Below are 15,030 nucleotides of genomic sequence, written 5' to 3'. Positions count from 1 at the left end.
AGAGGCGTTGGTGGGGCTTTCTTAACTATAGTGTCGGCGTGGGGGGACCAGGACAGGTTGTTGGTGATCTGGACACCTAAAAACTTGAAGCTCTCGACCCTTTCTACTTCGTCCCCGTTGATGTAGACAGGTGCATGTTCTCCTTTACGCTTCCTGAAGTCGATGACAATCTCCTTTGTTTTGTTGACATTGAGGGAGAGATTATTGTTGCCGCACCAGTTCACCAGATTCTCTGTCTCATTCCTGTTCTCTGCCTCGTCATTGTTTGAGATCCAACCCACTACGGTGGTGTCGTCAGCAAACTTGAAGATGGAGTTAGTTCTGAATCAGTGAGGAAATGGGGACACTCGCGACATTAAACTGCATTTGCCACCTCCCTGCCCACTTCACCAGTTCCCTCAGTAAAATACGCACAGCAGGATCCCAGTAAGTTACAACGATCAGGTGAGACATTTGGTGAGATATTTGGAGATGTTTTATTGAATAGTTGCTTTGGTGAAAAGGATACAAGAATTTTTTTCAAAACTGTTTTCCATCAACAATTTTAACACGACATTGGCAATCCGGCAAACATCTCTTTAATTTGCATTTACGAGACAGGAATAAGAGTAAAAGGCCCCATTCAGCCCCTTCTCCAGCCTGTTACACAGGAACAGGAGGAGGCCCCATTCAGCCCCTTCTCCAGCCTGTTACACAGGAACAGGAGGAGGCCATTCAGCCCCTTCTCCAGCCTGTTACACAGGAACAGGAGGAGGCCCCATTCAGCCCCTTCTCCAGCCTGTTACACAGGAACAGGAGGAGGCCATTCAGCCCCTTCTCCAGCCTGTTACACAGGAACAGGAGGAGGCCATTCAGCCCCTTCTCCAGCCTGTTACACAGGAACAGGAGGAGGCCCCATTCAGCCCCTTCTCCAGCCTGTTACACAGGAACAGGAGGAGGCCCCATTCAGCCCCTTCTCCAGCCTGTTACACAGGAACAGGAGGAGGCCCCATTCAGCCCCTTCTCCAGCCTGTTACACAGGAACAGGAGGAGGTCATTCAGCCCCTTCTCCAGCCTGTTACACAGGAACAGGAGGAGGCCCCATTCAGCCCCTTCTCCAGCCTGTTACACAGGAACAGGAGGAGGCCCCATTCAGCCCCTTCTCCAGCCTGTTACACAGGAACAGGAGGAGGCCCCATTCAGCCCCTTCTCCAGCCTGTTACACAGGAACAGGAAGAGGCCATTCAGCCCCTCCTCCAGCCTCCTACACAGGAACAGGAGGAGGCCATTCAGCCCCTTCTCCAGCCTGTTACACAGGAACAGGAGGAGGCCATTCAGCCCCTTCTCCAGCCTGTTACACAGGAACAGGAGGAGGCCATTCAGCCCCACAGTTTGTTATGTTGTGATGTGAGGGAGATTGATTGAGGAGGGAAAAGGGGGCTGAAGTTGGTGGTGTTTCAGGTGGGGGTGGGGGGTTGAGTTGCCCGAGGCCTTTTTGCTACACGATTTGAGGGGTTGAGGGTCAGGAAGGTTGAGGGAGGGGCTGGGAAAAAGGGGAATCTAACCCTGACAGCAGACCTTGTAGATACAACCTCCTGTCCCGACCAGAACGACCAAGATCGCTATGGCGATCAGAAGCCAGGCCCACCAGGGAAGACGGCTCTTGAGATGGACCCTCAGACGGCCAGACGCATCCCTCTCCAGCCCCACCTCAACTCCCTCGTATCCTCTGGAGCGGAGGGTGAAGTTGCAGCGTCCCCCCGACCCTTCGGCACTGACGATCTCAAACTTCTCGTAGGGGGGGACCAAGACCTCCTCCTCCTGCTCGAAGAAGGAGTATTCCTGGATCGGAACTCCGTACGTCGTGTCGAGGGTGAATAACGTGGCTGACCCGAAAGCCTCCTCGGCCTGAGCCCTCGAGAGTGAGGTGGAGGCAAACCTCCCAAACCTCATCTCTTGGCCCCGTTCCCCGAACATGAAGATACTGCTGGCCCGGTAGACGTGGAACTCTCCGGAAGGATCCCTCAGTTTCTGGAGAGCGACGGTGAGGAGGTAGTGGAAACTCTTGAGTTGGAAGCGGGAGTTGTATTGGGCAATGTGGCCAATGTATTCGGTCTGGTTGTTAAAGGTTTTGAACAAGTTCCCGTCGTGGGTGTAGGCCACAACCGCGATCATGTGCTCCTCGCGGAGACCCTGGGGAACGGGGAGATGCCGCCCCCTCCAGCTGCTGTTGGCTGAGTTCCAGATCGGAGTCAGCCCTGTCCTGTCGAGCTCTGTCTTTAGAACCTCGGCCGCCATCTTGTCCTGAGCCTCTGTCTGGGAGAAGTAGAACGCGGCGGAATTCTCCACCATGTTCAGATGTTTGCTCGTGTGTGGATCTCCGCAACTCGCACCGTCGCTGACCGAGGGATCGACCGCATCCCAAGCTGCCAATCAGAAAGACAGAGACGGCATTTCCAACTGGACTAACCACAGAATCATAGAATCGACAGTCCACAAGGAGGCCATTCGGCCCATCAAGTTTGCACCAATCCCACCCAGGCCCTATCCCCATACCCCACTTATTACCCTGCTAATCCCTCTGACACAAAGTGTCAATTTAGCATGGCCAATCCACCTAACCTGCACATCTTTGGACACTAAGGGGCAATTTAGCATGGCCAATCCACCTAACCTGCACATCTTTGGACACGAAGGCGCAATTTAGCATGGCCAATCCACCTAACCTACACATCTTTGGACACGAAGGCGCAATTTAGCATGGCCAATCCACCTAACCTGCACATCTTTGGACACTAAGGGGCAATTTAGCATGGCCAATCCACCTAACCTGCACATCTTTGGACACTAAGGGACAATTTAGCATGGCCAATCCACCTAACCTGTACATCTTTGGACACTAAGGGGCAATTTAGCATGGCCAATCCACCTAACCTACACATCTTTGGACACGAAGGCGCAATTTAGCATGGCCAATCCACCTAACCTACACATCTTTGGACACTAAGGGGCAATTTAGCATGGCCAATCCACCTAACCTGCACATCTTTGGACACTAAGGGGCAATTTAGCATGGCCAATCCACCTAACCTGCACATCTTTGGACACTAAGGGGCAATTTAACATGGCCAATCCAGCTAACCTGTACATCTTTGGACACTAAGGGGCAATTTAGCATGGCCAATCCACCTAACCTACACATCTTTGGACACGAAGGCGCAATTTAGCATGGCCAATCCACCTAACCTACACATCTTTGGACACTAAGGGGCAATTTAGCATGGCCAATCCACCTAACCTGCACATCTTTGGACACTAAGGGGCAATTTAACATGGCCAATCCACCTAACCTGCACATCTTTGGACACTAAGGGGCAATTTAGCATGGCCAATCCACTGAACCTGCACAACTTTGGACACTAAGGGGCAATTTAGCATGGCCAATCCACCTAACCTACACATCTTTGGACACGAAGGCGCAATTTAGCATGGCCAATCCACCTAACCTGCACATCTTTGGACACTAAGGGACAATTTAGCATGGCCAATCCACCTAACCTACACAACTTTGGACACTAAGGGGCAATTTAGCATGGCCAATCCACCTAACCTACACATCTTTGGACACGAAGGCGCAATTTAGCATGGCCAATCCACCTAACCTGCACATCTTTGGACACTAAGGGACAATTTAGCATGGCCAATCCACCTAACCTACACATCTTTGGACACTAAGGGACAATTTAGCATGGCCAATCCACCCTAACCTACACATCTTTGGACACTAAGGGACAATTTAGCATGGCCAATCCACCTAACCTGCACATCTTTAGACACTAAGGGACAATTTAGCATGGCCAATCCATCTAACCTACACAATTTTGGACACTGAGGGACAATTTAGCATGGCCAATCCACCTAACCCGGACACCTTTGGAGTGTGGGAGGAAACTGGAGCACCCGGAGGAAACCCACGCAGACACGGGAAGAACGTGCAGACTCCACACAGACAGTGACCCAAGCCGGGAATCGAACCCGGGTCCCTGGCGCTGTGAGGCAGTGCTAACCACTGTGGTGGCTATTCAGGGTGGCACGGTGGTACACTGGTTAGCGCTGCTGCCTCACAGCGCCAGGGACCCGGGTTCGATTCCCGGTTTGGGTCACTGTCCGTGTGGAGTCTACACAGTTAACAACACAAGAATGATTTAGGATATCTGGGGAGGCGATTACCCAGTGGGAATATCTTGTTTTTCATTCATCCCTGGGACACGGGCGTCGCTGGCTGGGACAGCATTTATTACCCATCCCTAGTTGCCCCTTGGAGGGCAGTTGAGAGTCACCCACATTGCTGTGGCTCTGGAGTCACATGTAGGCCAGACCGGGTAAGGACGGCAGATTTCCTTCCCTAAAGGGAACCAGATGGGTTTTTCCAACAATGGGTCATCAGTAGATTCTTCATCCCAGATATTTTTTATTGAATTCAAATTCCACCATCTGCCGTGGCGGGATTAGAACCCGGGTTTCCCAGAACATCAGCTGAGTTTCTGGATTAATAGTCTAGCAATAATACCATTGGGCCATCACCTCTCCCCTATTGCTGTGAATGTAGCCCAATCCATCACGCAAACCAGCCTCCCATCCATTGACTCTGTCTACACTTCCTGCTGCCTCGGGAAAAGCAGCCGGCATAATCAAGGACCTCACACACCCCGGACATTCTCTCTTCCACCTTCTTCCATCGGGAAAAAGATACAAAAGTCTGAGGTCACGTACCGACCGACTCAAGAACAGCTTCTTCCCTGCTGCTGTCAGACTTTTGAATGGACCGACCTTATATTAAGTTGATCTTTCTCTACACCCTAGCTATGACTGTAACACCATCTAATGCTCCCTCAGCACTGACCCTCTGACAGTGCGACACTCCCTCAGCACTGACCCTCTGACAGTGCGGCGCTCCCTCAGCACTGACCCTCTGACAGTGCGGCACTCCCTCAGCACTGACCCTCTGACAGTGCGGCGCTCCCTCAGCACTGACCCTCTGACAGTGCGGCACTCCCTCAGCACTGACCCTCTGACAGTGCGGCACTCCGTCATCACTGACCCTCTGACAGTGCGGCACTCCCTCAGTACTGACCCTCTGACAGTGCGGCACTCCCTCAGCACTGACCCTCTGATAGTGCGGCACTCCCTCAGCACTGACCCTCTGACAGTGCGGCACTCCCTCAGCACTGACCCTCTGACAGTGCGGCACTCCCTCATCACTGACCCTCTGACAGTGCGGCACTCCCTCAGTACTGACCCTCTGACAGTGCGGCACTCCCTCAGCACTGACCCTCTGACAGTGCGGCACTCCCTCAGCACTGACCCTCTGACAGTGCGGCACTCCCTCAGTACTGACCCTCTGACAGTGCGGCACTCCGTCAGCACTGACCCTCTGACAGTGGGGCACTCCCTGAGCACTGACCCTCTGACAGTGCGGCACTCCCTCAGCACTGACCCTCTGACAGTGCAGCACTCTCTCAGCACTGACCCTCTGACAGTGCGGCACTCCCTCAGCACTGACCCTCTGACAGTGCGGCACTCCCTCAGCACTGACCCTCTGACAGTGCGGCACTCCCTCAGCACTGACCCTCTGACAGAGCGGCACTCCCTCAGCACTGACCCTCTGACAGTGCGGCACTCACTGAGCACTGACCCTCTGACAGTGCGGCAGTCCCTCAGCACTGACCCTCTGTGCGGCACTCCCTCAGTACTGACCCTCTGACACAGCGGCACTCCCTCAGCACTGACCCTCTGACAGAGGGGCACTCCCTCAGCACTGACCCTCTGACAGTGCGGCACTCTCTCAGCACTGACCCTCTGACAGTGCGGCACTCTCTCAGCACTGACCCTCTGACAGTGCGGCACTCCCTCAGTACTGACCCTCTGACAGTGTGGCACTCCCTGAGCACTGACCCTCTGACAGTGCGGCACTCCCTCAGCACTGACCCTCTGACAGTGTGGCACTCCCTCAGCACTGACCCTCTGACAGTGCGGCACTCCCTCAGCACTGACCCTCTGACAGTGCGGCACTCCCTCAGCACTGACCCTCTGACAGTGCAGCACTCTCTCAGCACTGACCCTCTGACAGTGCGGCACTCCCTCAGCACTGACCCTCTGACAGTGCGGCACTCCCTCAGCACTGACCCTCTGACAGTGCGGCACTCCCTCAGCACTGACCCTCTGACAGAGCGGCACTCCCTCAGCACTGACCCTCTGACAGTGCGGCACTCCCTGAGCACTGACCCTCTGACAGTGCGGCAGTCCCTCAGCACTGACCCTCTGTGCGGCACTCCCTCAGTACTGACCCTCTGACACTGCGGCACTCCCTCAGCACTGACCCTCTGACAGAGGGGCACTCCCTCAGCACTGACCCTCTGACAGTGCGGCACTCTCTCAGCACTGACCCTCTGACAGTGCGGCACTCTCTCAGCACTGACCCTCTGACAGTGCGGCACTCCCTCAGTACTGACCCTCTGACAGTGTGGCACTCCCTCAGCACTGACCCTCTGACAGTGCGGCACTCCCTCAGCACTGACCCTCTGACAGTGTGGCACTCCCTCAGCACTGACCCTCTGACAGTGCGGCACTCCCTCAGCACTGACCCTCTGACAGTGTGGCACTCCCTCAGCACTGACCCTCTGACAGTGCGGCACTCCCTCAGCACTGACCCTCTGACAGTGCGGCACTCCCTCAGCACTGACCTTCTGACAGTGTGGCACTCCCTCAGTACTGACCCTCTGACAGTGCGGCACTCCCTCAGCACTGACCCTCTGACAGTGCGGCACTCCCTCAGCACTGACCCTCTGACAGTGTGGCACTCCCTCAGCACTGACCCTCTGACAGTGCGGCACTCCCTCAGCACTGACCCTCTGACAGTGCGGCACTCCCTCAGTACTGACCCTCTGACAGTGCGGCACTCCCTCAGCACTGACCCTCTGACAGTGGGGCACTCCCTGAGCACTGACCCTCTGACAGAGCGGCACTCCCTCAGCACTGACCCTCTGACAGTGCGGCACTCCCTCAGCACTGACCCTCTGACAGTGCGGCACTCCCTCAGCACTGACCCTCTGACAGTGCGGCACTCCCTCAGCACTGACCCTCTGACAGAGGGGCACTCCCTCAGCACTGACCCTCTGTGCGGCACTCCCTCAGTACTGACCCTCTGACACTGCGGCACTCCCTCAGCACTGACCCTCTGACAGAGGGGCACTCCCTCAGCACTGACCCTCTGACAGTGCGGCACTCTCTCAGCACTGACCCTCTGACAGTGCGGCACTCTCTCAGCACTGACCCTCTGACAGTGCGGCACTCCCTCAGTACTGACCCTCTGACAGTGTGGCACTCCCTCAGCACTGACCCTCTGACAGTGCGGTACTCCCTCAGTACTGACCCTCCGACAGTGCGGCGCGCCCTCAGCACTGACCCTCTGACAGTGCGGCACTCCCTCAGCACTGACCCTCTGACAGTGCAGCACTCCCTCAGCACTGACCCTCTGACAGTGCGGCACTCCCTCAGCACTGACCCTCTGACAGTGCGGCACTCCCTCAGCACTGACCCTCTGACAGTGCGGCACTCCCTCAGCACTGACCCTCTGACAGTGCGGCACTCCCTCAGCACTGACCCTCTGACAGTGCAGCACTCTCTCAGCACTGACCCTCTGACAGTGCGGCACTCCCTCAGCACTGACCCTCTGACAGTGCGGCACTCCCTCAGCACTGACCCTCTGACAGTGCGGCACTCCCTCAGCACTGACCCTCTGACAGAGCGGCACTCCCTCAGCACTGACCCTCTGACAGTGCGGCACTCCCTGAGCACTGACCCTCTGACAGTGCGGCAGTCCCTCAGCACTGACCCTCTGTGCGGCACTCCCTCAGTACTGACCCTCTGACACTGCGGCACTCCCTCAGCACTGACCATCTGACAGAGGGGCACTTTTTCAGCACTGACCCTCTGACAGTGCGGCACTCTCTCAGCACTGACCCTCTGACAGTGCGGCACTCTCTCAGCACTGACCCTCTGACAGTGCGGCACTCCCTCAGTACTGACCCTCTGACAGTGTGGCACTCCCTCAGCACTGACCCTCTGACAGTGCGGCACTCCCTCAGCACTGACCCTCTGACAGTGTGGCACTCCCTCAGCACTGACCCTCTGACAGTGCGGCACTCCCTCAGCACTGACCCTCTGACAGTGCGGCACTCCCTCAGTACTGACCCTCTGACAGTGCGGTAATCCCTCAGCACAGACCCTCTGACAGTGCGGCACTCCCTCAGCACTGACCTTCTGACAGTGTGGCACTCCCTCAGTCCTGACCCTCTGACAGTGCGGCACTCCCTCAGCACTGACCCTCTGACAGTGCGGTACTCCCTCAGCACTGACCCTCTGACAGTGCGGCACTCCCTCAGCACTGACCCTCTGACAGAGGGGCACTCCCTCAGCACTGACTCTCTGACAGTGCGGCACTCCCTCAGCACTGACCCTCTGACAGTGCGGCACTCCCTCAGCACTGACCCTCTGACAGTGCGGCACTCCCTCAGCACTGACCCTCTGACAGTGCGGCACTCCCTCAGCACTGACCCTCTGACAGTGCGGCACTCCCTCAGCACTGACCCTCTGACAGAGCGGCACTCCCTCAGCACTGACCCTCTGACAGTGCGGCACTCACTGAGCACTGACCCTCTGACAGTGCGGCAGTCCCTCAGCACTGACCCTCTGTGCGGCACTCCCTCAGTACTGACCCTCTGACACAGCGGCACTCCCTCAGCACTGACCCTCTGACAGAGGGGCACTCCCTCAGCACTGACCCTCTGACAGTGCGGCACTCTCTCAGCACTGACCCTCTGACAGTGCGGCACTCTCTCAGCACTGACCCTCTGACAGTGCGGCACTCCCTCAGTACTGACCCTCTGACAGTGTGGCACTCCCTGAGCACTGACCCTCTGACAGTGCGGCACTCCCTCAGCACTGACCCTCTGACAGTGTGGCACTCCCTCAGCACTGACCCTCTGACAGTGCGGCACTCCCTCAGCACTGACCCTCTGACAGTGCGGCACTCCCTCAGCACTGACCCTCTGACAGTGCAGCACTCTCTCAGCACTGACCCTCTGACAGTGCGGCACTCCCTCAGCACTGACCCTCTGACAGTGCGGCACTCCCTCAGCACTGACCCTCTGACAGTGCGGCACTCCCTCAGCACTGACCCTCTGACAGAGCGGCACTCCCTCAGCACTGACCCTCTGACAGTGCGGCACTCCCTGAGCACTGACCCTCTGACAGTGCGGCAGTCCCTCAGCACTGACCCTCTGTGCGGCACTCCCTCAGTACTGACCCTCTGACACTGCGGCACTCCCTCAGCACTGACCCTCTGACAGAGGGGCACTCCCTCAGCACTGACCCTCTGACAGTGCGGCACTCTCTCAGCACTGACCCTCTGACAGTGCGGCACTCTCTCAGCACTGACCCTCTGACAGTGCGGCACTCCCTCAGTACTGACCCTCTGACAGTGTGGCACTCCCTCAGCACTGACCCTCTGACAGTGCGGCACTCCCTCAGCACTGACCCTCTGACAGTGTGGCACTCCCTCAGCACTGACCCTCTGACAGTGCGGCACTCCCTCAGCACTGACCCTCTGACAGTGTGGCACTCCCTCAGCACTGACCCTCTGACAGTGCGGCACTCCCTCAGCACTGACCCTCTGACAGTGCGGCACTCCCTCAGCACTGACCTTCTGACAGTGTGGCACTCCCTCAGTACTGACCCTCTGACAGTGCGGCACTCCCTCAGCACTGACCCTCTGACAGTGCGGCACTCCCTCAGCACTGACCCTCTGACAGTGTGGCACTCCCTCAGCACTGACCCTCTGACAGTGCGGCACTCCCTCAGCACTGACCCTCTGACAGTGCGGCACTCACTCAGTACTGACCCTCTGACAGTGCGGCACTCCCTCAGCACTGACCCTCTGACAGTGGGGCACTCCCTGAGCACTGACCCTCTGACAGAGCGGCACTCCCTCAGCACTGACCCTCTGACAGTGCGGCACTCCCTCAGCACTGACCCTCTGACAGTGCGGCACTCCCTCAGCACTGACCCTCTGACAGTGCGGCACTCCCTCAGCACTGACCCTCTGACAGAGGGGCACTCCCTCAGCACTGACCCTCTGTGCGGCACTCCCTCAGTACTGACCCTCTGACACTGCGGCACTCCCTCAGCACTGACCCTCTGACAGAGGGGCACTCCCTCAGCACTGACCCTCTGACAGTGCGGCACTCTCTCAGCACTGACCCTCTGACAGTGCGGCACTCTCTCAGCACTGACCCTCTGACAGTGCGGCACTCCCTCAGTACTGACCCTCTGACAGTGTGGCACTCCCTCAGCACTGACCCTCTGACAGTGCGGTACTCCCTCAGTACTGACCCTCCGACAGTGCGGCGCGCCCTCAGCACTGACCCTCTGACAGTGCGGCACTCCCTCAGCACTGACCCTCTGACAGTGCAGCACTCCCTCAGCACTGACCCTCTGACAGTGCGGCACTCCCTCAGCACTGACCCTCTGACAGTGCGGCACTCCCTCAGCACTGACCCTCTGACAGTGCGGCACTCCCTCAGCACTGACCCTCTGACAGTGCGGCACTCCCTCAGCACTGACCCTCTGACAGTGCAGCACTCTCTCAGCACTGACCCTCTGACAGTGCGGCACTCCCTCAGCACTGACCCTCTGACAGTGCGGCACTCCCTCAGCACTGACCCTCTGACAGTGCGGCACTCCCTCAGCACTGACCCTCTGACAGAGCGGCACTCCCTCAGCACTGACCCTCTGACAGTGCGGCACTCCCTGAGCACTGACCCTCTGACAGTGCGGCAGTCCCTCAGCACTGACCCTCTGTGCGGCACTCCCTCAGTACTGACCCTCTGACACTGCGGCACTCCCTCAGCACTGACCATCTGACAGAGGGGCACTTTTTCAGCACTGACCCTCTGACAGTGCGGCACTCTCTCAGCACTGACCCTCTGACAGTGCGGCACTCTCTCAGCACTGACCCTCTGACAGTGCGGCACTCCCTCAGTACTGACCCTCTGACAGTGTGGCACTCCCTCAGCACTGACCCTCTGACAGTGCGGCACTCCCTCAGCACTGACCCTCTGACAGTGTGGCACTCCCTCAGCACTGACCCTCTGACAGTGCGGCACTCCCTCAGCACTGACCCTCTGACAGTGCGGCACTCCCTCAGTACTGACCCTCTGACAGTGCGGTAATCCCTCAGCACAGACCCTCTGACAGTGCGGCACTCCCTCAGCACTGACCTTCTGACAGTGTGGCACTCCCTCAGTCCTGACCCTCTGACAGTGCGGCACTCCCTCAGCACTGACCCTCTGACAGTGCGGTACTCCCTCAGCACTGACCCTCTGACAGTGCGGCACTCCCTCAGCACTGACCCTCTGACAGAGGGGCACTCCCTCAGCACTGACTCTCTGACAGTGCGGCACTCCCTCAGCACTGACCCTCTGACAGTGCGGCACTCCCTCAGCACTGACCCTCTGACAGTGCGGCACTCCCTCAGCACTGACCCTCTGACAGTGCGGCACTCCCTCAGCACTGACCCTCTGACAGTGCGGCACTCCCTCAGCACTGACCCTCTGACAGAGCGGCACTCCCTCAGCACTGACCCTCTGACAGTGCGGCACTCACTGAGCACTGACCCTCTGACAGTGCGGCAGTCCCTCAGCACTGACCCTCTGTGCGGCACTCCCTCAGTACTGACCCTCTGACACAGCGGCACTCCCTCAGCACTGACCCTCTGACAGAGGGGCACTCCCTCAGCACTGACCCTCTGACAGTGCGGCACTCTCTCAGCACTGACCCTCTGACAGTGCGGCACTCTCTCAGCACTGACCCTCTGACAGTGCGGCACTCCCTCAGTACTGACCCTCTGACAGTGTGGCACTCCCTGAGCACTGACCCTCTGACAGTGCGGCACTCCCTCAGCACTGACCCTCTGACAGTGTGGCACTCCCTCAGCACTGACCCTCTGACAGTGCGGCACTCCCTCAGCACTGACCCTCTGACAGTGCGGCACTCCCTCAGCACTGACCCTCTGACAGTGCAGCACTCTCTCAGCACTGACCCTCTGACAGTGCGGCACTCCCTCAGCACTGACCCTCTGACAGTGCGGCACTCCCTCAGCACTGACCCTCTGACAGTGCGGCACTCCCTCAGCACTGACCCTCTGACAGAGCGGCACTCCCTCAGCACTGACCCTCTGACAGTGCGGCACTCCCTGAGCACTGACCCTCTGACAGTGCGGCAGTCCCTCAGCACTGACCCTCTGTGCGGCACTCCCTCAGTACTGACCCTCTGACACTGCGGCACTCCCTCAGCACTGACCCTCTGACAGAGGGGCACTCCCTCAGCACTGACCCTCTGACAGTGCGGCACTCTCTCAGCACTGACCCTCTGACAGTGCGGCACTCTCTCAGCACTGACCCTCTGACAGTGCGGCACTCCCTCAGTACTGACCCTCTGACAGTGTGGCACTCCCTCAGCACTGACCCTCTGACAGTGCGGCACTCCCTCAGCACTGACCCTCTGACAGTGTGGCACTCCCTCAGCACTGACCCTCTGACAGTGCGGCACTCCCTCAGCACTGACCCTCTGACAGTGTGGCACTCCCTCAGCACTGACCCTCTGACAGTGCGGCACTCCCTCAGCACTGACCCTCTGACAGTGCGGCACTCCCTCAGCACTGACCTTCTGACAGTGTGGCACTCCCTCAGTACTGACCCTCTGACAGTGCGGCACTCCCTCAGCACTGACCCTCTGACAGTGCGGCACTCCCTCAGCACTGACCCTCTGACAGTGTGGCACTCCCTCAGCACTGACCCTCTGACAGTGCGGCACTCCCTCAGCACTGACCCTCTGACAGTGCGGCACTCCCTCAGTACTGACCCTCTGACAGTGCGGCACTCCCTCAGCACTGACCCTCTGACAGTGGGGCACTCCCTGAGCACTGACCCTCTGACAGAGCGGCACTCCCTCAGCACTGACCCTCTGACAGTGCGGCACTCCCTCAGCACTGACCCTCTGACAGTGCGGCACTCCCTCAGCACTGACCCTCTGACAGTGCGGCACTCCCTCAGCACTGACCCTCTGACAGAGGGGCACTCCCTCAGCACTGACCCTCTGTGCGGCACTCCCTCAGTACTGACCCTCTGACACTGCGGCACTCCCTCAGCACTGACCCTCTGACAGAGGGGCACTCCCTCAGCACTGACCCTCTGACAGTGCGGCACTCTCTCAGCACTGACCCTCTGACAGTGCGGCACTCTCTCAGCACTGACCCTCTGACAGTGCGGCACTCCCTCAGTACTGACCCTCTGACAGTGTGGCACTCCCTCAGCACTGACCCTCTGACAGTGCGGTACTCCCTCAGTACTGACCCTCCGACAGTGCGGCGCGCCCTCAGCACTGACCCTCTGACAGTGCGGCACTCCCTCAGCACTGACCCTCTGACAGTGCAGCACTCCCTCAGCACTGACCCTCTGACAGTGCGGCACTCCCTCAGCACTGACCCTCTGACAGTGCGGCACTCCCTCAGCACTGACCCTCTGACAGTGCGGCACTCCCTCAGCACTGACCCTCTGACAGTGCGGCACTCCCTCAGCACTGACCCTCTGACAGTGCAGCACTCTCTCAGCACTGACCCTCTGACAGTGCGGCACTCCCTCAGCACTGACCCTCTGACAGTGCGGCACTCCCTCAGCACTGACCCTCTGACAGTGCGGCACTCCCTCAGCACTGACCCTCTGACAGAGCGGCACTCCCTCAGCACTGACCCTCTGACAGTGCGGCACTCCCTGAGCACTGACCCTCTGACAGTGCGGCAGTCCCTCAGCACTGACCCTCTGTGCGGCACTCCCTCAGTACTGACCCTCTGACACTGCGGCACTCCCTCAGCACTGACCATCTGACAGAGGGGCACTTTTTCAGCACTGACCCTCTGACAGTGCGGCACTCTCTCAGCACTGACCCTCTGACAGTGCGGCACTCTCTCAGCACTGACCCTCTGACAGTGCGGCACTCCCTCAGTACTGACCCTCTGACAGTGTGGCACTCCCTCAGCACTGACCCTCTGACAGTGCGGCACTCCCTCAGCACTGACCCTCTGACAGTGTGGCACTCCCTCAGCACTGACCCTCTGACAGTGCGGCACTCCCTCAGCACTGACCCTCTGACAGTGCGGCACTCCCTCAGTACTGACCCTCTGACAGTGCGGTAATCCCTCAGCACAGACCCTCTGACAGTGCGGCACTCCCTCAGCACTGACCTTCTGACAGTGTGGCACTCCCTCAGTCCTGACCCTCTGACAGTGCGGCACTCCCTCAGCACTGACCCTCTGACAGTGCGGTACTCCCTCAGCACTGACCCTCTGACAGTGCGGCACTCCCTCAGCACTGACCCTCTGACAGAGGGGCACTCCCTCAGCACTGACTCTCTGACAGTGCGGCACTCCCTCAGCACTGACCCTCTGACAGTGCGGCACTCCCTCAGCACTGACCCTCTGACAGTGCGGCACTCCCTCAGCACTGACCCTTTGAGAATGGGAAGCGGTGTTGTTACTTACAGAGTATCAGGAACAGGATATAAATCGGGCACTCCATCCAGTTCAATCTCCAAACTTCCGAAATTCACCTCGTGTCCAGGAGTGGAAATTCTTCCAAAGAGTCTTCACTCTGTCGAGTCCCTGGAATGTGTGTGACCCTTTGTGCTACATCTCATCTTGTGGCATGTTGTGTGACACAGAGTGAAACTTCACTGCTGCAATACCCAGTATTCTGCTGTCCATTCAAAAACTCTCTGAGAAACATTTCCCCATTTGTCTGCTCCTCCTCCCCTCTCTCTCTCTCTCTCTCCCCCCCTCTCTCTCTCTCCCCTCTCACACTCTCAATGCCCCTCTCCACCGCTCTCTTTCCCCACCCCCCGCTCTCTCTCTCTTCCCCCCCCCTCTCTCTCTCTCAC

General features: G+C 58.5%; 1 protein-coding gene across 1 annotated transcript; it reads right to left on the bottom strand.

Moving 5' to 3' along the window:
- Positions 1–458: 458 nt before the first annotated feature.
- Positions 459–14,795, bottom strand: LOC144488317 (erythroblast NAD(P)(+)--arginine ADP-ribosyltransferase-like). The gene is made up of 2 exons (XM_078206363.1): positions 14,636–14,795; positions 459–2,405 (listed from the first exon to the last, which is right to left on the bottom strand). The coding sequence occupies exons 1-2, from the start codon at positions 14,670–14,672 to the stop codon at positions 1,540–1,542; spliced, it is 903 nt and encodes a 300-aa protein (XP_078062489.1). The 5' UTR covers positions 14,673–14,795; the 3' UTR covers positions 459–1,539.
- Between the last annotated feature and the right edge of the window lie 235 nt (positions 14,796–15,030).

The sequence above is a fragment of the Mustelus asterias genome, unplaced genomic scaffold, assembly GCF_964213995.1.
Source record: "Mustelus asterias unplaced genomic scaffold, sMusAst1.hap1.1 HAP1_SCAFFOLD_1459, whole genome shotgun sequence".
Taxonomy (NCBI): Eukaryota; Metazoa; Chordata; class Chondrichthyes; order Carcharhiniformes; family Triakidae; genus Mustelus; species Mustelus asterias.
The sequence above is the reverse complement of the archived record's forward strand: the minus strand, read 5'-3'. Positions and strand labels throughout refer to the sequence as shown.